This window comes from Dendropsophus ebraccatus, chromosome 6 (assembly GCF_027789765.1).
Source record: "Dendropsophus ebraccatus isolate aDenEbr1 chromosome 6, aDenEbr1.pat, whole genome shotgun sequence".
Taxonomy (NCBI): domain Eukaryota; kingdom Metazoa; phylum Chordata; class Amphibia; order Anura; family Hylidae; genus Dendropsophus; species Dendropsophus ebraccatus.
In genome coordinates, this window is record NC_091459.1 from 42,325,920 (window position 1) to 42,348,409 (window position 22,490).

Sequence of the window (22,490 nt, forward strand, 5' to 3'; positions counted from 1 at the left end):
CAGCTACTGTATGTACTGCAGGAAGTGGTGTATTCTTTCCAGTCTGACACAGTGCTCTCTGCTGCCACCTCTGTCCACGTCAGGAACTGTCCAAAGCAGAAAAGGCAACCAATCACAGCTCAGCTTTCATTTGACCAGAGCTGAAAGCTGAACTGTAATTGGTTGCTGTGGGCAGTTTACACCAGTGTATATTTTATAGCCTTTGATAACTTTCCCCCTATGTCTGCTACTGTAATTTGCGGTGGATTTAAACAGAAAAACTGCTAATTTCTGTCCCACAATTTAATTATGACGGACAAGTAGTTTGGGGGGGTCACTGCTAATAATGGGGGTAGTTGGCCATTAAAAGCAATTAAATAGATGCCACTTTTAAGGGGCTGAAAATTAAAGAAGCCATTAAAAATGACATTAATAGACTTTTTGCCGATGGCCAGCCCTGTTTCATAATAATCCACCCACAAAGGTCACACAAAGAGATCTTACTGTATTAGGCTATGTTCTCACTAGGTAAAAATGATGGCCGTTTTTACTGAACGGTCGTCACTAAACGGCAAATAACAGGCATTACTTTATACCAACAGACGTTATTGGTATAATAACAAATGTTTTTTGTTTTTTTTTAAATAACGGTTATTTACCGTTAAGTGACAGCGGTCCAATAAAAATGGCGGTCACTTTGATGGTGTGTGAACATAGCCTAAATGTTGGAGGATAGGAAAGAGAAAAGAGTCATTGACGTACGGCACTCCACAGAGCATAGTAGCTTAATACACCGAGTCCTTGCAGTAAACTCTGTGCAGACCCCTGCACATATATCCCCTGAGTACATGAGTTGTAATATGACCATTATAAAATGGATATTTTTATTTGCTTCTGCAGTAATACATGCATGCATTCCTTTTTGTTTTCACAATTTTAAATGATTCAAGAATTATGATAAATGAAAAAGAATCTTACCGTTCTAAGCATTTCTTTTTTTGCACTATGCATTTCCTTGTCTCGGATGTTTGTGGGCAAGATGTACCATGTGCAGATGGGTGTTGCAGTATCTCACGAGTTCTGGTTTCATTGCCCCGTTTGAAACCACAGGTCTTCCCCCTCTTTGTACATGGACCCCAAGGGCTCCATTCACTGACTGAGCAATGAACTATAGGAACAAAGCATGAGTTATATATCAGACTAAAGATACCAGTAACATACATGATAGAAGTAGATACATTTAGCTAATGTTAATTTTAGAACAAGACAAGAACATTTTAAATGCTGATTATTTGTGGAATTAACCAATGGGTTTTTCCCTGTATGCAGCCTAATAATAGTGATGAGCGAATGCTGTTCGATCGTATAGATATTCAATTGAACAGTAAGGTATTTGATCTATCGAATATTATTGAATAGTTCGCCAAATATTCGATAAGTGTTCAAATCCCCCAGCTTCCGTTTTTTACCTTCAAGTGGTCGAATAGATGTTTTTTAATAATCGAATACTTGTTTCCATAGACTTTAATGGGATCGAATATTCAATCGAATATTCGGGAGATATTCGTACGAATATCGAATATTCGAATATTTCACTATTCACTCATCACTAACTAATAACATTGGGTTTAGAATATGATGGGAAATATGGAGTACTGTGCAGAATGAGGAAATAAAGATTATTACATGACATTATAGCATACCTAGGAGAATAAAGCTAAAGGAGGAACCAGTCTTAAGGCCCTATTACACAAAGCAATGATCTGCCTAATTTGGCTGATTATCGCCCATTACGAACGTTAATCGCTTTGTGTAATAAAAGGCAACGATCAGCCGACATGCACAATGTTAAAAGACCAGCGATCCGGATCTGCTACCGTTGCTCTATGTAACAGGAGCGGCGGCAGTAGACCACCTCTATCTCCTCCCCGGATGCTGGGAAAAGCTGGATCCAGTCCTGGGAAACTGGGAGAAGTTATCCCAGCACCCAGGAGGAGCAGCACAGAGCGACAGTGAGTTAAAAGACAGCAGGCTGATGAGCGGATTACAGAGATTTTGCTTCGTTATTACTGTAAATTGGCTCAACTCTAATTCTTAAATTAACTTGGAGAGTCAGAATATTGATAGTTAACGTTAATTGTAGTGGTCAAATTATTGGTGTATCAATAAGCGGGTAATTATTAGCGATTAGTGAATCTTGTGCACACTCAGGTCTGTTTAACACGAAGCATGCAGCATTTGATTACCAATGGCTAAAGAAGTTGGATGCAGCCCTAGGGAGTCCAGGAAAACATGGATATAGCCTTTGGCCTATATTTGTATCCATGTTTTCCAGGAATCCCTAGGGCTGCATCCAGCAAACTCGAGTGTGTTGGAGACTGGCTCATCTCTAGTAATTACTGTATATAATATGTTATATTTTTATATAATTCGTTTAAAGCAGAGGCCTTCTTAAGAGTGCTGAATGTGGTTCAAACCAGTAGATCATAACAGACAATTCCACTAAATTATCCATAGACATGTTGTTAGAGAGGGAATACACTGCTTAAAATAACCATTTGTGAAGTTATACTAAAAATGAGCCAAAACCGGCAAAGAAAATAAGCTTAAACTTAGAAGCATCTCAAACCCTAGATTACATGACTAATTTACTTTACATGTGTGCTGAGTCAAAGGAACGCGCAGTGAGCGATGTTCAAGCGACCATTAATCATATCAAAAGATTCAGTGTAGATAACTAACACTGCCGGCAAGCTAATGCGTTCCTGCTTCAGAATCGAGTGCTTGTGAAATATTACTTTGATTGTCGTAACCAGTAACAATAACACACCTCATTGCCTTGTGTAAAAAACCTACAGCTAAGAAAGAAAAAAAACTTCTCCACATACATTCATCTTCAGTCTCATTCAGATTGCTGTATTATAGCTGCAATGTGTATGGCGTTGTAATGGAGCTTCTATAAAGGTGCATAAGGACTCGGCTCTACCTCTACCTGGAATATTGTGGGTGCTGCCTCAGGGGTTAAGGGCCTTTTACATGGGCCAATTATCAGCCAGCAGTGTTGCTAAAAACGCTCCTTTGGCCAAAAATCGGCCTATGTAAAAGAGACACCGAACAGCCGAGGAGTAGGAAAATGATGATGGCTGATTAGATCTTTTGGATTGCAGTAAAATGTATCGCTATCGGCCGCACATCTTACTGTGTTAACAGGGGATGTGCGGCTGATAGCAAAGGGAAACTGAGAGCACAGATATGCATATATATTCATGCTGTCAGTTTCCAGATCACCAGCAGTGCATACTTACCTGGTGCACTGCTGGTGATCCGCCGTCCTGCTCTTCCATACTGCTCCCTCTTCAGGCCACCGCCTCCTCCGGAATGATTGACAGCCAGAGGAGATGGGTCCACAGATCAGGACAGAAGAGCCGGAGAGCGGGATGCTGGATCACACAGGAGCACATTAGGTAAGTATGCACTGCTGGTGATCTGGAAACTGACAGCACATCTATATATTTATATATGGATGCAGCCTGGCCGCTTGATTTGATATATACACATTTATGCAGCCTACCCGCTTGATTTGTTGTGCCATGTAAAGGCACTTTAAATCTGCGCCATGTATGAAGATATCTATTCGTCTATACAGCTCTGTACTAAAAAAAAAATTCAATTTTCCATGCACAGGGCTCTGTCATGTACATGAGCCATTGGCAGTGTATGATGTGCCTATATTTATAAAGAATGATTAATTTTAATAACAGATAGGGCTTGGAAGTTTCTAGTGGTGCAAATTCTATAGCAAAAAATATAAAAGTCTTCTTCCATTCACTCACAAGCTTTTACCTTGACATCTTTACCATGTTAACCGAAGCCCAGTAAGTGTTTTGTGAACTCCCTCCCCTTTATTTTTCCAGCTTGAAAAGCCATATATGTGTGGTAAACCAGAAATGCTGACTATACTTTTATTAAAGGCAGATAGTTATAAATCAACTGGTAGATACCGGACTACTTACCAATAGTACTGCATTCCATACTGTGGTTATTGTTCTCAAACCCATCTGGACATGTTTCAAGGCACTTCCCAGTGAGCAAATAAAACCCACCTTTACATTTTGTGCAGAAACTTTTGTGGAAGCATGTTTCACAGTCAGTTTTACATTCTGAAAGCACAAAGAAGACCAGTAAGTAATATGGTGTGGCAATGGGTCCAGTGTCCTATGGGCTGCCATATCTTTATTTCTTTTTACTGTTATCAGCCACAACCACACTATGTCTTATTTTGGCTGGTTTTTTTTTTGCACAGCTGTCATTTTGCATCCAAATAATGTCCATTATTTTGAAATAATGGACGTTATATGGCCACGAAATGGCATATGACATCCATTGATGTCTGTCATTTGGCCTATGGAAAGGCTCACTCTGGCTTCCCTCAATGGTATTCATGACAGGATGTTCCCAAAAATGTCTTTATTATGCATGGGAAGTTCTATAATGCATAAAAAACATTTGAATCATAATGTGTGTATATATAAAAAAAACACCCCTTTAATAGAGATGAGCGAACCGGGTTCGGGTTCGAGTCGATCCGAACCTGAACGTTCGGCATTTGATTAGCGGGGGCTGCTGAACTTGGATAAAGCTCTAAAGTTGTCTGGAAAGCATGGATACAGCCAATGACTATATCCATGATTTCCACATAGTCTTAGGGCTTTATCCAACTTCAGCAGCCACTGCTAATCAAATGCCGAAAGTTCGGGTTCTGATCGACTCGAGCATGCTCGAGGTTCACTCATCCCTACCCTTTAAGCGTTAATTTTCAGAGAAATAAAAAAAAAAAAAAAAGAAGCAATCTTATTGCTATAGGCAACTGCTGAACTGTTTGTTTGCCCAAGGTTTGATACGTCTTCCCTCATACAGTATGTTTATATTAATGTTGTTACCTAGCAGAACGACAGGGGGGTCCATAGAAATGGTGGCAGAAGCCCTGGGTATGATTTTTACCCCTTGCGCCTTTATTTATTTTTTTATGTATTTGTTTCTGCTCCTCTTTCTCTCCCCTTCTTGTTTTTTGCAGGAAGTACTTATCAGGTAAAGCTGGGTCAGCACTGGTGCCTTGAGCTGGTTCTACTTACTTCTGCATCTGAGCAGATGTTGCAGTATCTGGACAGATGGTGACCCAGGAGTTTCCTGCTTCAGTCATGACTGGCGGGAACAAGTATTTCTATTGATATAGTGCTTAGCACTACTTGTCAGCAGTTTGTGAGGAGAGATCAGAGCAGCGCCCCATCCACCTGCCCTAGTGATTTTAATTTAGACCCTTATTATCCCAATAGGTTATTAGAGGGTTAGAGGGATTGGTCTTCATGAGTCTTCTGCCACCACAGATAATGCCACAGGAATTAAACCAAGTCCATAGAGTTGTCTCTTTATGAAGCTGATGATACATACACATAGTATTGAACTGAAGTTTAAATACTTACTTTTACACTCACTAATTCCCGGAGAACGTATCCCATAGTAGCCAATCGGACATGAGGGAAGACAAACTCCAACTTGTTTCATACCATTCCTTACTAGAGCAAAAAACAGTCTTGGCTTACATGTCATGCAGCCATTGTAATCAGAGCATGTGGCGCATCCTCCTTGGCAATTCTGGCTGACATTGGGATGCACTGGAGAAAACAGAATAGATAAAGAAAAAAAAATAATGCTTTTAGTAACCTTTAACTTTTCACAATAAAAATAAAAATACATTTTAACCCCTTCCCAGCTGCCTTATGTTAATTAACAGGCGCTGAGCCTGTTCCATCCACAACAGGGGTCTGCTGTCATGTGCTGCAAAAAAATAAGCCCCCAAACAGCTCTGTAGATAAAAATAGTAAAAATAAAAATGTTGTAGGGGTGATTTAAACCAATTTTTATTAAGATTTTTTTTTATGATTAATATCAAAAGCTATACAAATTGGGTATCGTTGTAATCGTCCTGACAGAACCAAATATGAAAATTGCAGGCTTTTTTCTTTTTTTTTTAAAGGTTGTCATTACAAAGTAGAGTTAAAACCACAAAAAAATACCCTAATATGGTTCTGTAGATGTAAAATAGAGACATAAAAAAAGTTACGGTTTCCAGAATGTGAGGAGGAAAAAAAGAAAAATTAAAAATTAAAATGTTTGCAGTTCTGAATGGGTTAGAAAAATACATTGACCATGATAACCTTATCTATTATATAAGACCACATTGTGCTGTAGATATTCACAATAAATCTTTTTTTTAATCATTTTGATGGTATGCGTCCCATTGCATGTCATACAGTGGGACATGGACTGCCCATCCAACTATAAAGGGTGCTGTATAGACACTGAGTGGCACTATACAGGCCCATGCACATAGCCAATAGGGCCAACATGTAGTAGCATCTAGAAATAAGCGCAACTTGAACATGTGAATACGTAGCTGAAGAAGGATGCAACCCTAGGGAGTCCAGGAAAACATGAATACAGCCTATTGCCTATTATCGCCATGTTTTCTTTGACTGCCTAGGGCTGCATCCAACTTTTTTAGCTACTTGTATTCACAGGCTGAAAGATGAGCATGCTCAAGCTGTGCTCCTCTATTGTAGCATCGCATGTTGGGCTATACGCTATCTATGGACTAAACATACAATAAAGGCGATCCTGCGTGTATATCATCATTTCTATTTTTTACTTTAGAAGATATCTATCTATCTCCTATCTATCTATCTATCTATCTATCTATCTATCTCTCTATCTATCTCCTATCTTCTATCTATCTATCTATCTATCTCCTATCTATCTATCTATCTATCTATCTATCTATCTATCTATCTATCTATCTATCTATCTATCTATCTCCTATCTATCTATCTATCTCCTATCTATCTATCTATCTATCTATGTCCTATCTATCTATCTATCTATCTATCTATCTATCTATCTATCTATCTATCTATCTATCTATCTATCTATCTGTTTGTCCAAAATTCCACATAAGTGCAGGAATGTGATCTGTTAAGGAATGTAAACCACTAACAAGTTCACATTCAGCAGAGAAAGCTTGTGGTTACAAGCAAATTGCAATGGGGTATTTTCAAAAAAACTTTGTCTATGCCTCATTAGAGTGAAAAAGAAAACTGTGATAAAATTGTCACTGTGCATCATTCACATTCTCCACATATTCCATGCAGAAGTGATTGATGACACAAGAATGATAACAGTTTGGAAAAGGATTGCTTGAGAAGTTAGCATAATCACATTCTGAAATTGATTTAGAAAATTGACAGCTTGTGTAATTTGAAGGGGCTTTATCGCCAGAAAGTGAGAACTTTTTTTTAGAAATATATATATATATATATATATATATATATATATAGCATATGTGCCATGTTTTTGCAAAAATTGTGCCAAAATTGCAAAAATATAACCTCGACAAAACTACAATGTTTGAACACAATGTTGTATTTATCATTTTGTAATCAGTAATAAAAATATACCGTATGGTATACTTAGAAAGTTAAAGTAAGTCACAATATACTAAGTGTATATTCTCATTCTTTAAAAGTGGGCTATGTACTGTATAATAGTCTAAGAATCCAATATTGATTCAGTTTACACAAACTGATTTGAATCATCTTTGGTCACATGGAAAATCACAAGGATCATTATATGCCTTAACCCCCTAAGGTCCCCATATGGCAGCAGAGATCACTGTGTCAGAGTGGAAAGAATACACCACTTCCTGCAGGACATACAGCAACTGATAAGTACTGGAAGGTTTTTTAAACAGAGCTACATTACAAATCTATATAACTTTCTAAAACCAGTTGATATTAAAGAAGAAAATCCCTGGAGTACCCCTTTAAGTATATCCCTAAATTGTATTTTTTCTATGAGCACTTATATTACAGAGCGTTATGCCATTGTAAAATATCATTCCTGTAGTATCTGTAACCATATAATGTCTAGTGTCGGACTGGCCCACCAGAGGATCGTGGTGGGCCCCAAGCTTTAGAACCTGCACAAACTCTGACTGCCATGTTGTTTCTCACTGGTTCTTCATTGCTGGGCCCCCAGCATCATTTCCTCTGGTGGGCCCCAGATACCCCAGTCCGACACTGATAATGTCTCTCTGTTTGAAGTACAGTTTTGGATATTTTTAGTTGAGGATATTTAAACAGTTTTTTCTATAAATTACCATAAATGTATTATACTTAAATAGTCATAGCAAAATAGTAGCAATACTAACAATATTGATTCGTTCATTAACATTTCTATGAATGCTGTAAACTAGAACTGCATTATCTTGCATGCAATCTAAATAATATAAACATGCATGTAATATAAACTACATAACTACATATAGTATTTTCAATGTCCATGGTTTCAATGTCCATATTTTATTCATTAACATTGAGCAGTGATCACTAGCAATAGTCATTCAAATAATAATAATACTATGAATAATATATTAATAGAAATAATAATTGCCTTAATTGCTATATATCTTAATAAATAAATACATTTTAAAGAAAAAAAAGTAAAGGTAGCCTAAAGTGCAGACACTATGGAGGAGATTTATGAAACATGGTGTAAAGTGAAACTGGCTCAGTTGCCCCTAGCAACCAATCAGACCCCCCCTTTCATTTTCCAAAGAGTCTGTGAGGAATGAAAGGTGGAATCTGATTGGTTGCTAGGGGCAACTGAGCCAGTTTCACTTTACAGCATGTTTCATAAATCTCCCCCTATGTTTTAGAGCAAAAATCAGTAGTCCCAGTCATGTAAACGTCTGCTTATTCTGGGCCTAGGAGTACAATGATATCTTTCTCATACACATACTGTACACATGGAGGAAAAATTTCCCAGAAATTTGTCTATAAAGTTCCTTCTGCTTTATAATTTTCTGCCTGCTCATTGGGCTTTGCTGAGCTGTGCAATTGTCAGGCAATGCATAGAGAATGAATGGACGATTGGCCATGCATGTGCAGTGCACATCATTTATTTTGGGGACAATTTTCCCCAGCGGCTCAGCTCCCACTAATCAGCTTCTCATCACTTATCCTGTGGATAGGGGATAACTTTTGAAGCTTTCCTTTTAACTTCAGCAGCCTTCATATCAGACGATGTACCATATATTTTACATTTACATACTAAATGTTTTACTAGTAGTAAAAGATATGATGTACTGCAGTTGTGAAGGGGAATATAATGTTGACAAATTGAGAAAAGTACTTAATATCTGCTGGGTTTCACCTCTGCACTATAGTACATCTTTTCAGGCATAGATAAAAAGAAAAGGCCTCAGTGAGAAATTGTTGGCAGTGGGAGAATGACCTTGTGGATATAGCTTAGTAAGAAATTAATATGATGGACCATATTGCAGTGATTAAAACACAGATGGTTTAGTAACTGTTGGTACTGTACATTGCTTCGGAGACCAGCACTCGCACAGAACTAGAGATGAGCAAACCTGGAGCATGCTCAAGTCGATCCGAACCCAAACTTTTGGCATTTGATTAACGGTGGCTGCTGAACTTGGATAAAGCCCTGAGGCTATGTGGAAATCATGGATATAGTCATTGGCTGTATCCATGTTTTCCAGACAACCTTAGAGCTCTATCCAAGTTCAGCAGCCCCAGCTAATCAAATGACGAACGTTGAGGTTTGGATTGACTTGAACGCGAACCCGGTTCGCTCATCTCTACACAAAACATAAGTTGAATAGCCATAAAAAGCAGGCCTCTATCAGATCACTGACCAACCACTGTGGGAGTGTTGTTTGTTGCTTTTTGAAAATGTGGATGGTGTTTGAGGAGAGTTCTTTTAAGTTGGCAGTTTACCACTAGAGTTTAGTGTTTGACCAGCACCAACAATGGCAGGTGAGCCACTGACTGCTTCTTAAAAGGGCACTGTTGTTACCAATAAATATTGTTAAATCAGCAGTGACCATTTTCTAAATGTAATACAATGCTATACATTCGGCCGCTAAGTGTGTCTCATTGACTGGAAAACTGTAGTGGAGACTCCATCACTAAGGTCATTTGGTCTTTAGTAACAGCACAAAAGAGACCAAATGCAGGAAGTGATGTCAGGTTGCCAAGTGAAGATGAATGCTGATTGTCCGGCAGCCGTGTACTGCTGCAGCTGATCTTACGAACCGTCCTCCGGCTTAAAGTAAAATTAATACGTACAATAGGGCACTAAACAGAATAATGGAGTAGCAAAATTAAAATCCAAATAGACAGCATACATAATGCAAGTGTTAACTATATATTTGCTGTGTTTTTTTGTTTTTTTATATGTCATGACAGGTAAATTTTCAATGTCACCTACACATTCCTTAAAGGGGACCTGTCACAAAGCCAATGCTATCAAATATATCTCCATCATGTTATAGAGCAGGAAGAACTGAGCAGATTGATATATATCTTTGTCGGGATGTTATAACTTGTAACATGTTGATTGATATTCCTGATCATTCTGTGTAAGGAGTCCAGTGGGCGGTGTCACTCAATGGACTGGACTCTTTAGCATGGAAACATCAGAGATTTCAATCACTAAATTACAAGTTATATTGAATCTTTTCCCACAAAGATTTATATCAATCCACTCAGCTCCTTCTGCTCTATAACATGATGCTAATGGCTTACATAGTATTTTTATGGTGATAGGTTTCCTTTAACAATGACTCTGGAAGTGGCAAACAACAGCCATGAATTAAAGCAGCTGCACAGTGCGTGGCCATTGGTGCAAACGGTTGCTTTTGGTAAACCCTTAGAACACTATGTAACTCTACAGCCTTCAGAATGCAGTTCCATTCTAATTCTAAGGCATATTCAACAAACACATTCCAACATATCTGAGCGATTATTCCCTAAACAAATATGTACATTTAATTTCATAATAATAATAATAATAATAATAATATGTTTGCTTGGCTGACAGCTATAGTGAAACGTCTTTGAGGCTGGTTTCACACAGCCTTAAATGTTCTCAAAAATGGCAAAAAAAAATTTAAGAAATAAACACCATAAAATAAAAACTAACGCCATGACGCTTATTTGAGCAAAAACGCCTGCAGCCAGATGTTAGCTGTAAGTCAATGTAATGGCTGAGTAAAGGGGCGGCATAGGTCTGGATAAGGGGGTGGTCTTTCGAAGAGGTTATCTTTTGGAAAAGGTTCACTTTATTTCTAAAACTTCCTGTAGCCATTTAAGAAAATGGCAAAATATGTCCTCAAATCTCTGCCAAGCAACTGACCTAAAGCATATGCAGCTTTTATTACTTTCCTTTAAAAAATATGAATTCTTACATTTAATGCCAGAACGTCAGCACTGACATGTGCTCAAGGATCCAGGAGTTGCTTGAAACATTTGCCATATCACCTTCACGAAAGAGAATCCATGTCTGTTCCCAATCACCCAGAAAACAAAGCCATTATACTGTATTTTACCCATAATAAAATGCAAAAAAGAATGACATACAGAACTACATATGACTTATATGATTGGATGTCAGACATCCCGATGACAACAATGCTGTCTCACTTGTGAAAGAAAGTCACAAGTATGCAGTGCCTTTACATGGCACAACAGTTTCTAGATCACAAGCAGTGTATATTTACCTTCTGCTTTGCTTGTGATCCAACATTCCATTCTACCAGTTTTCCAGTCCTCCTCTGACTGTCCATCATTCTGTAGGACTTGGGTCCTGATGATACAGTAGAAGCTGGAGGACAGGAGAGCCACATGGCGAATCACAAGCAGCTGTCAGTAGGAAGCACTGCTTGTGATCTGGAAATGTCATTTTCCTTTATCATTATGGACCGTACATCCCCTGTACACAGGAAGATGTGCAGCCGATAACAATACATTTTGAAACCTGCCACGATCAGCCAAGGATAGGGCGTTTTCCTCGTCCTTGCCCGAAGGAGCCAATAGAAGGTTTCTAGCGATGCTCCTGGCTGATAATCGGCCCGTGTAAAAGACCCTTTACACAATATACAATAACTATCCCGATACTTATCACCTCTTTATTCTAGAACTGGGTGCGATGTGATAGGCGTAAATATACAGTCATGTGGCGTGTAATTGCACTTATCACCTGACATTCACGCCCACCTATTCACAAACTAAAAAAACGGAAACTCAGGAATAGAGGGTGTATCAAGAAATGGTAAAAACCATGATAGTAAGAATTTTGGATTGCTACAGGTCCTCTACAGGACACAACGATACTTATTATGTGTCCTACTGACATTTGATTGTTGGTATACTATACTTCCGTGTCCTGAGGGAAATTGGATGACAGAAGGTGCTCCCACTCTCTGTGTACTTAGATATCAGCGATAACACAGCCAGCACTTGCAGGTGATGGCCAAACCATCACTATGGCCTGCTTTCACATCAATGCACAATAACGGCATAGTTTCCATGATGTTACAGGAAGGGGTTAATTATTGAGTAAGTATTTGGCCTAGGGGTCATGGAAAGAGGGTGAAGCCAAAAATTAATAAATAAATAAATACATAATAAAAATAAACAAGACTTGGGTTGCAAAACATGGTACTATTATGGGGTGTCTGTATGATTTTTTTTTCATATTGGTTCCCTTCTCCTCTGTGAAAACCCACTATTGTCCTTTGTTGCTAAAGCTCCTATTACCCGGGGCCATGTTAGGGAGCTTTCAGCGCTCGTTTGCTCCTCCTTCCCCGCTTGCTGCCACCGCTATTGTAAGGGGAGCTGCGGGGGGCAGCCCATAGAGGATAGCAGCAGTCTCCTGCCGCCGCTCCTATTCCACAGAGAGACGGCAGCAGATCGATGCTATCCTGGTTGTTTGTCTTTCAACATGTTGAAAGACAAGCGACAGCAACGATCAGCCGACATCTTTCATGAACAACCAAAGAAATTGCACAATGGTTGTTCTGGATATTGTTGCACTTTAGTATACTATTGGCAGGATTTTTTTTGCTGTTGTCGACATTGTTCATGTTGGCTGATCGTTGTCTTCTATTACACCAAAATGATTATCATCTGTAATAGATGATATTTGTTTAGTGTAATGGGGCCTTAAGATGCCTCCTATTTACATTACCTAGCTTTACATGCAGTGTATGTGTTTCAGAAAGTATTGCAACTGTTCTGTTGTTCTGAAATATCTGCATTTAATGGGGGACCCCAGCAAAAAATAAATAAATAAATCAAATCAACTGGTGGCAGAAAGTTATAAAGATTTGTAAATTATTTCTATTTAGAAATCTCAAGTCTTCTAGTATTTATCAGCTGCTGTATGTCCTGCTGAAAGTGGTGTATTCTTTCCAGTCTGACACAGTTCTCTCTGCTGCCACCTCTGTCCGGGACAGGCACTGCCCAGAGCAGGAGCAAATCCCTATAGAAAACCTTTCCTGACAACACTTTATGCAGGACATACAGCAGCTGATAAGTACTGGAAGACTTAAGAACTTAAAAAAGAAGTAAATTACAAATCTGTATGACTTTCTGTCACCATTTGTTTTGAAAACTTATTTTTCACTGGAGTACCCCTTTAAATTAATGAAACTGGTTTTAGTTGCAGAAAGTTCTGCAACAAATTTGCCACACATGAGCTTGTGATATGGGTCAAAGCCAAGGCCTAGATATTTGCATTGCTGAGCTTTTATGCACAACTTGTGCCGATCCCTGATACCTATTATAACAATATAAGAGTTTACTAGGGATGGTCCCAACCGAGTTCGGTTTGGGTTCGTACGAACCTGAACTCTCGGTAATGATTGGGATACAGGGATATGACTGGGATACAGCCATAGCCATAGGCTGTATCCCAGTTTTCCAGGCGGTCCTCCCGCTGTATCCACCTGCTCCACGGAGCGGTCAGACAGCGGGAATCTGATGCCGAGCGTTCAGGTTCATACGAACCAGAACCTCGGAGGGTTCGGACCATCCCTAGAGTTTACCCATTCCCATATATGTGTGTGTGTGTGGGGGAATCCAGTCTATGATGACGTTCCCTGATGCATCCCCCTTTTTACAAGTAGTTTAATGGCAGAAGAAATTTCCAGAAAAACAAGGGATATTTTTAAATGTGCTTGAATTCATTTCCTAGATCACATAGCAGTAATTCTTGGTGAATCTTACACAATCATTAGACATTATAAGGAAAATACAACCATGCATGTCAGACAGCTGCGATCACTTTCACACATCTGTAAAATATTGGCCATGTGAAATGGAATGCCGTGAGGTTGATGATGATGTTGATGACCAGTGAGATGGAAATCCTTTTGTTAAATCCATATTTGACTACTGGCTTTAATTCTTCCTGCATGTTTTCTCATAGGCCTTGGGCTGCCACACATATCATCCATTAAGTTCGGCCCTGTACAGGAGCATAAGGGATGTACTGACAAGAATTCCAACATAAAATACCTATGCAATTACCTGCCAAAATCCCCATAAGATCACTACGGGGTCATTGGTATTTTGGGAATATACATAACATTGTGCAGATTAAACACGCTCCCATATGAAACAACTTAAATGTGGAAGTCAAACCTTATGCTTAATAAGAAATTAGAGAAGAGAAAGAACAAAGCACATGGGGTTACACTAATGTGTTATGTCCTGTTCTTTGACTAAATTCATCAATTCAAGAATCTGTCTGTCCTTGGATTTCTCTGTGTGTCTGGGACAGAAAGGGGGCAGCTTGGAAAAATTTGTCTGTCTGTGATTCAATGGGATTTCAAAGGCCCTCTGGCTAGCACTACTCCTTTACTATGTGCCAATCAAAGGAACTTTGATCAGTCAGATGCCAGCTACAGGAACGTCCTGCTGTGTCTTGTCCCCATTTATTCTGTACTTTGGGAGTGACCACTTATCTAATCCTGTTTCTGCGTTCTATCTCTGGTTATTGAATCTCCACCCAATCCTCATTGATATACTGTATATGCCTTTGGTACCAGATTGCCTAGCTACGGCCATCACTATGATTACTCCCTACTCCTTTGCTTGATGCTTTTGCTTTTATTAAACCTGCTAGCTGGTGAAAAGGCCTGTGTGACGACAAATATCTCATGACCTCTGGTAAAGGTACACATAGTGGTCTATGGACCATTCTTAAAGGGGTACAGTAGCAGATTTTTTTTTCTTTCATATCAACTGGTATGAGAAAGTTATATAGCTTTTTAATTTATTTGTTTTTAAAATTCTCAAGTCTTCAGCTGCTGTATGTCCTGCAGGAAGTGGTGTATTCTTTCAGAGTCTGACACAGTGCTCTCTGCTGCCACCTCTGTCCATGTTGGAAACTGTCCAGAGCAGGAAAGGTTTTTCTATAGGAATTTACTACTGTTTGGACAGTTCCTGACACAGACAGAGGTGGCAGCAGAGAGCACTGTGTCAGACTGGAAAGAATACACCACTTCCTGCAGGATATACAGCAGCTGGTAAGTAAAAAGTGAAAAAAGTGTAAAATAAACCATAATAAAACAATCCCTCCAAACAATAAAATTACTTTTTATTCCTCAAACAAAATAAACTGTTACATATAAAATAAAAAAGACAAATAACTATAGGTTTGTATAGGCACATCCATTATAACCCAAGTTATAAACCTATACCATTATTTATACAGCACGGTGCACGCTGTAATAAAATATATATAAAAAAAACTGTGCCAGAATTGCTGTATTGTACAACTGCCTCAGAAAAAAAACATCATAAAAGAGATCAAAAAATCATACAAAACATAAGAATGCTATGGATCTTGGAATGTGCTGACAGTTTTTGTTGTTTTTTCAGTTTCTATCATGCCAAAGTGATAATAGTCTAAAATAAGAATATGCAAATGTGGCATTGCTGTTATTGTATTGAGCCAAAGAATATATTTATTGGGGCTGATTTACTTACGTGTTCCGAGCAGCAAATTGCCAGGTTTTAGTCCATTTTCCCTGTTGGTTTAGTGTTCTGACATATTTACTAAAGGTGTGCGACACAACCTGACAAGCCTATCATCTTTGTCCAAAAACCTGTAAAGTGGGCGTGTCATGGGTGTGTCCTTTCAAACCCGCCACAACCAACAGATTTATTAAGCAAACCATCATTCTTTTGACAAGTTTGCTATTCTAAAAACCAGCCACTTCTAGTGTGGTGGGATGATCAGGTTTAAGTTTTGTTCTGTGAAAAACCTTCCTAAAAAACCTTACTAAGGGCATAAACTACATTTATTAATTTGGTGCAAGAAAACAGACACAACCAACAGCATAACGGCGTTACTTTTTTACAGCACACTGAACAGCGTAGGTTGAATTTAAAAAAGAAATCTTACGTTCTCTGCCATGGGTTATGCCCATCCATAGACCCCATTTGGAATCTTTTCCATTCCTGACGCGCTGCTTTCTCCAAATTTGGGACAGACTACTGCCTCTATACTCCTTATCTCATCGCCCGGGCGTAATGAGCCCCTTGTTTGGCAACCCGGCTTTCCCCCCTGCGATGGATAGGGACACTTTTCTTCTGTGGTCCGCCTCTGAGGGTGCCAGATTGAGTCAGGTGCTGGGGGGAGGTCCCTCCTTGCGCCCCCTGTCTGAATTGCAGCAGACCTGCCCAGAGGGGATTCTCTCTTGGTTCGAATACGAACAACTGAAAGCTTTCTTGCGACTTCACTTTCCCTCTGGGATTCTGGCGACCTCTTCCACTGACCTGAAAATGCTGCTATTGCAGACCACCCCACCGGAGAAGGTAATCTCTCAATTGTACCAACTGCTACTGAACAAGGATGCTGATGGGGATCTTCCGTTTGTCTCGGCTTGGGAAAGGGATCTTAATATTACCCTGTCTGAAGCTGACAAATTAAAGATCTTTACGCTGACCCATAAGTTGCCTGCTGCCTGTATTGCTCAGGAAAAGAATTTTAAAATTCTAACAAGGTGGTACAGATGCCCCCAGCTCTTGCACAGATTTTACCCGACTGTTCCTGTGACCTGCTGGCGTTGCGAGGCGGAGGTAGGTTCAATGCTCCACGTCTGGTGGGACTGTGCAGTATTGCGGCCATTCTGGGCAAAGGTCTTTGAAATATACACACAAGTCACTGGCAAAACTCTTTCACCCACACCAAGTGTCGCACTACTCTCCTTGATCCCCGATCCGGTATCCGTGGTTAGGAAAGGACTGTTACGTCACTTCTTGACGGCCGCTAGGGCAGTCATACCCAGGCACTGGAAATCCACAGCCCCCCCATCCATTGGGGAGTGGGCGACCGAAATGGACTTCTTGTTTCGCATGGAATCCCTGATGACGGAGGATCATGACAGGGGATCCAAGGTAGAGCGTTTGTGGCTCCCGTGGTCTTCTTTTAGGGAAAGTCAGGGCCTTGCAGCATATCTAACATAAATTGCTCTTAGAATGCCTTCGTGGCCGCCCCGGACAATTGGTCCCTATTCCTCTGGATGGTGTTCTGGTCCCTCCTCCTCCTCCCCTCCCCCCCTTCCTTCCCCTTCCCCTTTTGTACCTGACCTCCTTGACCTTTCCCCCTCCCCCACCTGCGCCCCTCTTATTCTTTCTTTTTCCTTACTCCTTATTCTTCCTATTCTTGGGGTCTTTACCTCATGTTCTCTTGTTTGCTTCAGATTGTTGCGCCACTGGCGCCTTAGTTTCAGACTACGAGTTATTTGGGGGCGATGAAAGATTTTAGTGCATAATTCACACTAACGCAACAACGAATTGTAGCAACCCGAATGTTATTGTGATGTACACCGCGGCGTCTTCTTTACCTTGCGTATGGTGCTGCCCTCAGAGTCCGCAACACGACTTTACTACATGTTAATACTGTTTATATGCATTTACTGTGGGGACTGCGCTCCCCCTCTGTACTGTTCTTTTTCCTATCTGTCATATAAGTAAAATTTTCCATAATAAACTTTGATTTACAAAAAAAAAAAGAAATCTTAAAAATCCCTAAAAAAAATAAATAAATTAAAAAAGTTAATAAGTTACATGAATCCCCAAATGGTGGCGATATAATGTAACATTTTTCACCAGAAGCAAGCCCTTATATGCCCTATACTATCTATCCGCTTCCAGTGTAACAGAGACCCACTGTAAGACATGAGCATAGATGTCTCTGCAGGTTTGACGTCACCTAAAGCAAAAGTAGACCAAAGCTTTCAGAAGTATGCCTTTTTGGAAACCCCATAAACGTACAATATAGCGCTACTGCCAGATGTGTTCACAAACATCTGGATGTGACTGACAAATGTTAGTAACGTTTCGGAGGATCTTCATATGGAACATATTAGTTCACTTCTCAGGTCAGACTTGTGTTCCTTTGAAAGAGCCCAACATCCATAGTAAATTGGAATGGGCATCCTCACGTTTTGATCTGAATGAATGATCTAGTCCTATTACCACTTATGTTCCAGCATAACAAACACACAAACACTGAGGAATGAGGGAAAAATACATGAAGCTCCACCTATTATAGGTCTCACTTTGTGGTCTCATATACTTCCCTGAGAAGAATAATCCCCTAGACCCCAGTGATGTGAATGGCATTTTTTTTAGTTGTGATAAGAATAAAATATTTATTTCATACATAGTATATCCACAATATACATGTTGCAGAAGTAGATAGGATTACTTACCTGCCTGTCTTGATATAAAATCAACAAAAATCCATTTGTTTTTGGGGTCTTAGTTCTGTATTTTGTGGGTGTACTCTCTGGGGGAGCATTTGCTAAGTACTCCCAGAATGCATTGCTTTACCTTAACTGCTCATCACAGTCCTCCCACCCAGCCTATTCTTTTCCCATAACACTTCTACCCAAAGCTGTCGCAGAATATCAAACATCAAATTTCATGCAGACAGTAAAGTTACTGCACCTGCTGCATTTATTCCCTATATGCTCTATATCAGGGGTACTCAACAACTTTTAGTGAAGGTCCACTTACCGGGGTCTATTGTCAGGTGAAGGTCCGAGCTGAACATCAGTAGGAAACGTGTTTTGTTACTTTGTCACAAACGTTCAACTATTTATATACAGAATTGCTGCTTATTAGCGGGAAAACTTGCATTTTTTTCTCTCTCACCAGGCCTTTGATATTAGGTACAAAGGGGGTGACTGCCCTGGTAGTATATAGCCCCCCTGTTGCTCCCCCAGTAGTGTATAGCCCCCCCTGTGCGCTCTCCTTCAGTAGTATATAGCCCCCTGTTGCTCCCCCAGTAGTATATAGCCCCCCTGTGCGCTGTCCCCCTGTAGTATATAGCCCCCTGTGAGCTCCCCCCCAGTAGTATATAGCCTCCCCGTGCGCTCTCCCCCTGTAGAATATAGCCCCCTGTGAGCTCCCCCCAGTAGTATATAGCCCCCCTGTGCGCTCTCCCCCTGTAGTATATAGCCCCCTGTGCGCTGTCCCCCAGTAGTATATAGCCCCCTGTGAGCTCCCCCCAGTAGTATATAGCCCCCCTGTGCTCTCCCCCTGTAGTATATAGCCCCCTGTGAGCTCCCCCCAGTAGTATATAGCCCCCGTGAGCTCCCCCCAAGTAGTATATAGCCCCCCTGTGAGCTCCCCCCTGTAATATATAGCCCCCTGTGAGCTCCCCCTGTAGTATATAGCCCCCCGTGCGCTGTCCCCCTGTAGTATATAGCCCCCTGTGAGCTCCCCCCAGTAGTATATAGCACCCCTGTGCTCTCCCCCCAGTAGTATATAGCCCCCTTGTGCTTTCCCCCTGTAGTATATAGCCCCTGTGAGGTCCCCCCTGTAGTATATAACACCCTGTGCGCCCCCCCCAGTAGTATATAGCCCCCTCAGTAGTATATAGCCCCCTGTGAGGTCCTCCCTGTAGTGTATGGCCCCCTGTGCGCTCCCCCCAGTAGTATATAGCCCCCTCAGTAGTATATAGCCCCCTGTGAGGTCCCCCCTGTAGTATATAGTCCACCTGTGCGCGCTCTGCTGGGGAATCCCCGGGACATCCCCAGAGAGCGCGTATCAGCCGGGGGCCGGACCGACACTGCCCCCAGCCCCACAGGCGTACTGACATCTAAGGACAGTACGCCTATGGGGCGGGAGGCAGTGCGGTGGGGAGCGGGACCTCCTAACCGCCCCGGGACGGACCGGATCCGGGGCGGTTAGGAGGTCTGACCAGGGGTCCGGACAGCTGGCCTCCGCGGTCCGGACCGCGGTCCGCCAGTTGAGGACCCCTGCTCTATATCATCCATCATCCAGCATGCTGCTAACAGACCTTACTCTCACAAACTGTCTTTCTGTCTGTCTATCTATCTAGCTATCTATCTACAAAATGGAGATGTAGGTTGGAGGGGCTGGTCAGAGATGGTAACATCACTAGGGGGAGGGCTAGAACTCAAAAACAAGATCCAGCCAAGCCTCGTGTGACATCAGAGGATGATGTATTCTCTTGGGAAAAATGGGACGACCCAGGATGCTGGAAATGATACACATTTTGTAGTTCTTCTAAAACACAGCCATAGCCATTAACATAGCCATTAGTGATAAGGCGCTGAGACCCTTGCTCTACCCCTTCATCTCCACTCTCACTGCTAAAGTAACATTGGACAGAATTATAATGGACCCAATGCAACTTCCGGCAATCACGTCTACCGGAAGTTCCATAGACTGCCATTATAATTCCGTCTTTTGCTACTTTAGCAGTGAGTGAGGAGATGAAGGGGCAGAGAATGCCTCTAAGCGCTTCTGCCCCTTTGTTCTAGTAATTGAGGGGTCTCAGCACCCGGACCCCCATTGATACAAACTTCTGACGTGTCGCTATAATATGTCAGAGGTTTGTTAAAATGACAGGTATGCTTTAAAGTGACTTTGTACCCACAATCTGACCCCCCCAAACCACTTCTACCTTCGGATAGCTGCTTTTAATCCAAGATCTGTCCTGGGGTCTGTTCGCCAGGTGATGCAGTTATTGTCCTAAAAAAATACTTTTAAATTTGAAGCCCGTGCCCTACGGGAGTATCTGTGCCCTAACTTTGCACCAGCCCTCCGTCCCTCCTCCCCACCCTCTTCATCATTAGGAATGCCACGGGAACATTTTCTCCAAGCTGAACATTGCACAGGCTGACAAAGGTGGGGAATAGGAGGCAATCTGCCTGGAGCATTCCTAATGATGAGGAGGGTGGGAAGGAGGGACAGAGGTTGTGTAAAGTTAGGGCACAGATACACCCATTTGGCACAGGCTTCAAGTTTAAAAAGTATTTTTTTATGACAATAACTGCATCACCTGCCGAACGGACCCCAGGACAGATCTTGGATTAAAAGCAGCTATCCGAAGGTACAAGCGGTTTGGGGGGGGGGGGTCAGATTGTGGGTACAGAGTCGCTTTAATACTGTTGAGTGGAGAGTTCAAACTGTTCGGGTTCGGCAATGTTTTTCCAATCCGAAAACTCGGCATTTGACTCTCTACGACTACAGAAGTTTGATGCAGCCCTTGGGAGTCCTGATACAGCCATAGGCCATAGACTTTACCCATGTTTTTCCAGACTCCCTAGGGCTGCATCCATCCCCTGCAGATACCACAGTCAAATGCATAACTTTCGGGTTCGGAGAATGTTGCTGAATCCGAATAGTTTGGCCTCTCTGCTCAACACTACCCCTTAATTCAATTGGTGTCCATTCTGGTGCTACTGGCCTCAAATTGGTATTTATAGGAGTATATGTACACAGGCCAACAATATTCAGTCTGTGGGGTTATCATGTGCAGTAAACACTTGACAACCATGGTGTCCTACAGAAGGGAGTGAGTCTGATGCATCCCAGGGCTCATGTTTACTGCCTTCCCATCATATGCAACATTCCAGCAGCTTTTGGTAAATTGTGCATGAGTAGTGAGTATACTTTTTCCTTTTACTGATGAACGTTAATCATAATAGTGGTCCTTAATGCCTTTTCTGAGATTTTACTCAAAGCCTCTCATTAAAAAAACAAAACTGATTCAAAGGGTAATGTCCACATTCTTTCTGTGTGATTTACCAACACGTTTTTCATGCAGACCGTGAAGCATCACAAGTTAGAATAACAGTCTGCGGCATCTGCAATTATTGTTCCTAATGATAACACATTGTGGCTCACATTACTGCACACTACACTGTCTTTCTTCAGTACAGGTTTTACACCAAGGTTTTTTTTTTTTTTCTTATTCTATGGAGCATTAAGCTATTTTCTCCAGGCATAACTAAAATGAGTATACATTATCTATAAGGAGATGCTCCTTGTTTAATTTGAGCGAAAAGGATTAAGTACAAATATTTATAACACATCATCTGAACAAATGAGCGCTGCAAACCGCACCAAGTGCTATGTAAGCTCTCACCCGGTATAAGCAGAGATCAGTGTAAATGACTCCTTTCACTAAGGTTTCTATCATATTAATTTCCTGATATAACGGAACTGTCAAATGAAGTAAATAAGTTTTATAATCAATTTCCAATGATATGACTATTTATTTATTGATATGACTATGATAACCTGTAAACTGTTGGTATA

At 41.0% G+C, this 22,490-nt stretch overlaps 1 protein-coding gene across 1 annotated transcript in view; it reads right to left on the bottom strand.

The window, feature by feature from the left end:
* The window catches only part of RSPO3 (R-spondin 3), a 60,141-nt gene that overhangs the window by 19,932 nt on the left and 17,719 nt on the right, over positions 1-22,490 (bottom strand). The window contains exons 2-4 of the mRNA XM_069973657.1: positions 5,460-5,651; positions 3,993-4,139; positions 958-1,147 (exon numbers count right to left, since the gene is read on the bottom strand). Coding sequence (XP_069829758.1) covers positions 958-1,147; positions 3,993-4,139; positions 5,460-5,651 — 529 coding nt within the window. The remainder of the gene's footprint in view (positions 1-957; positions 1,148-3,992; positions 4,140-5,459; positions 5,652-22,490) is intronic.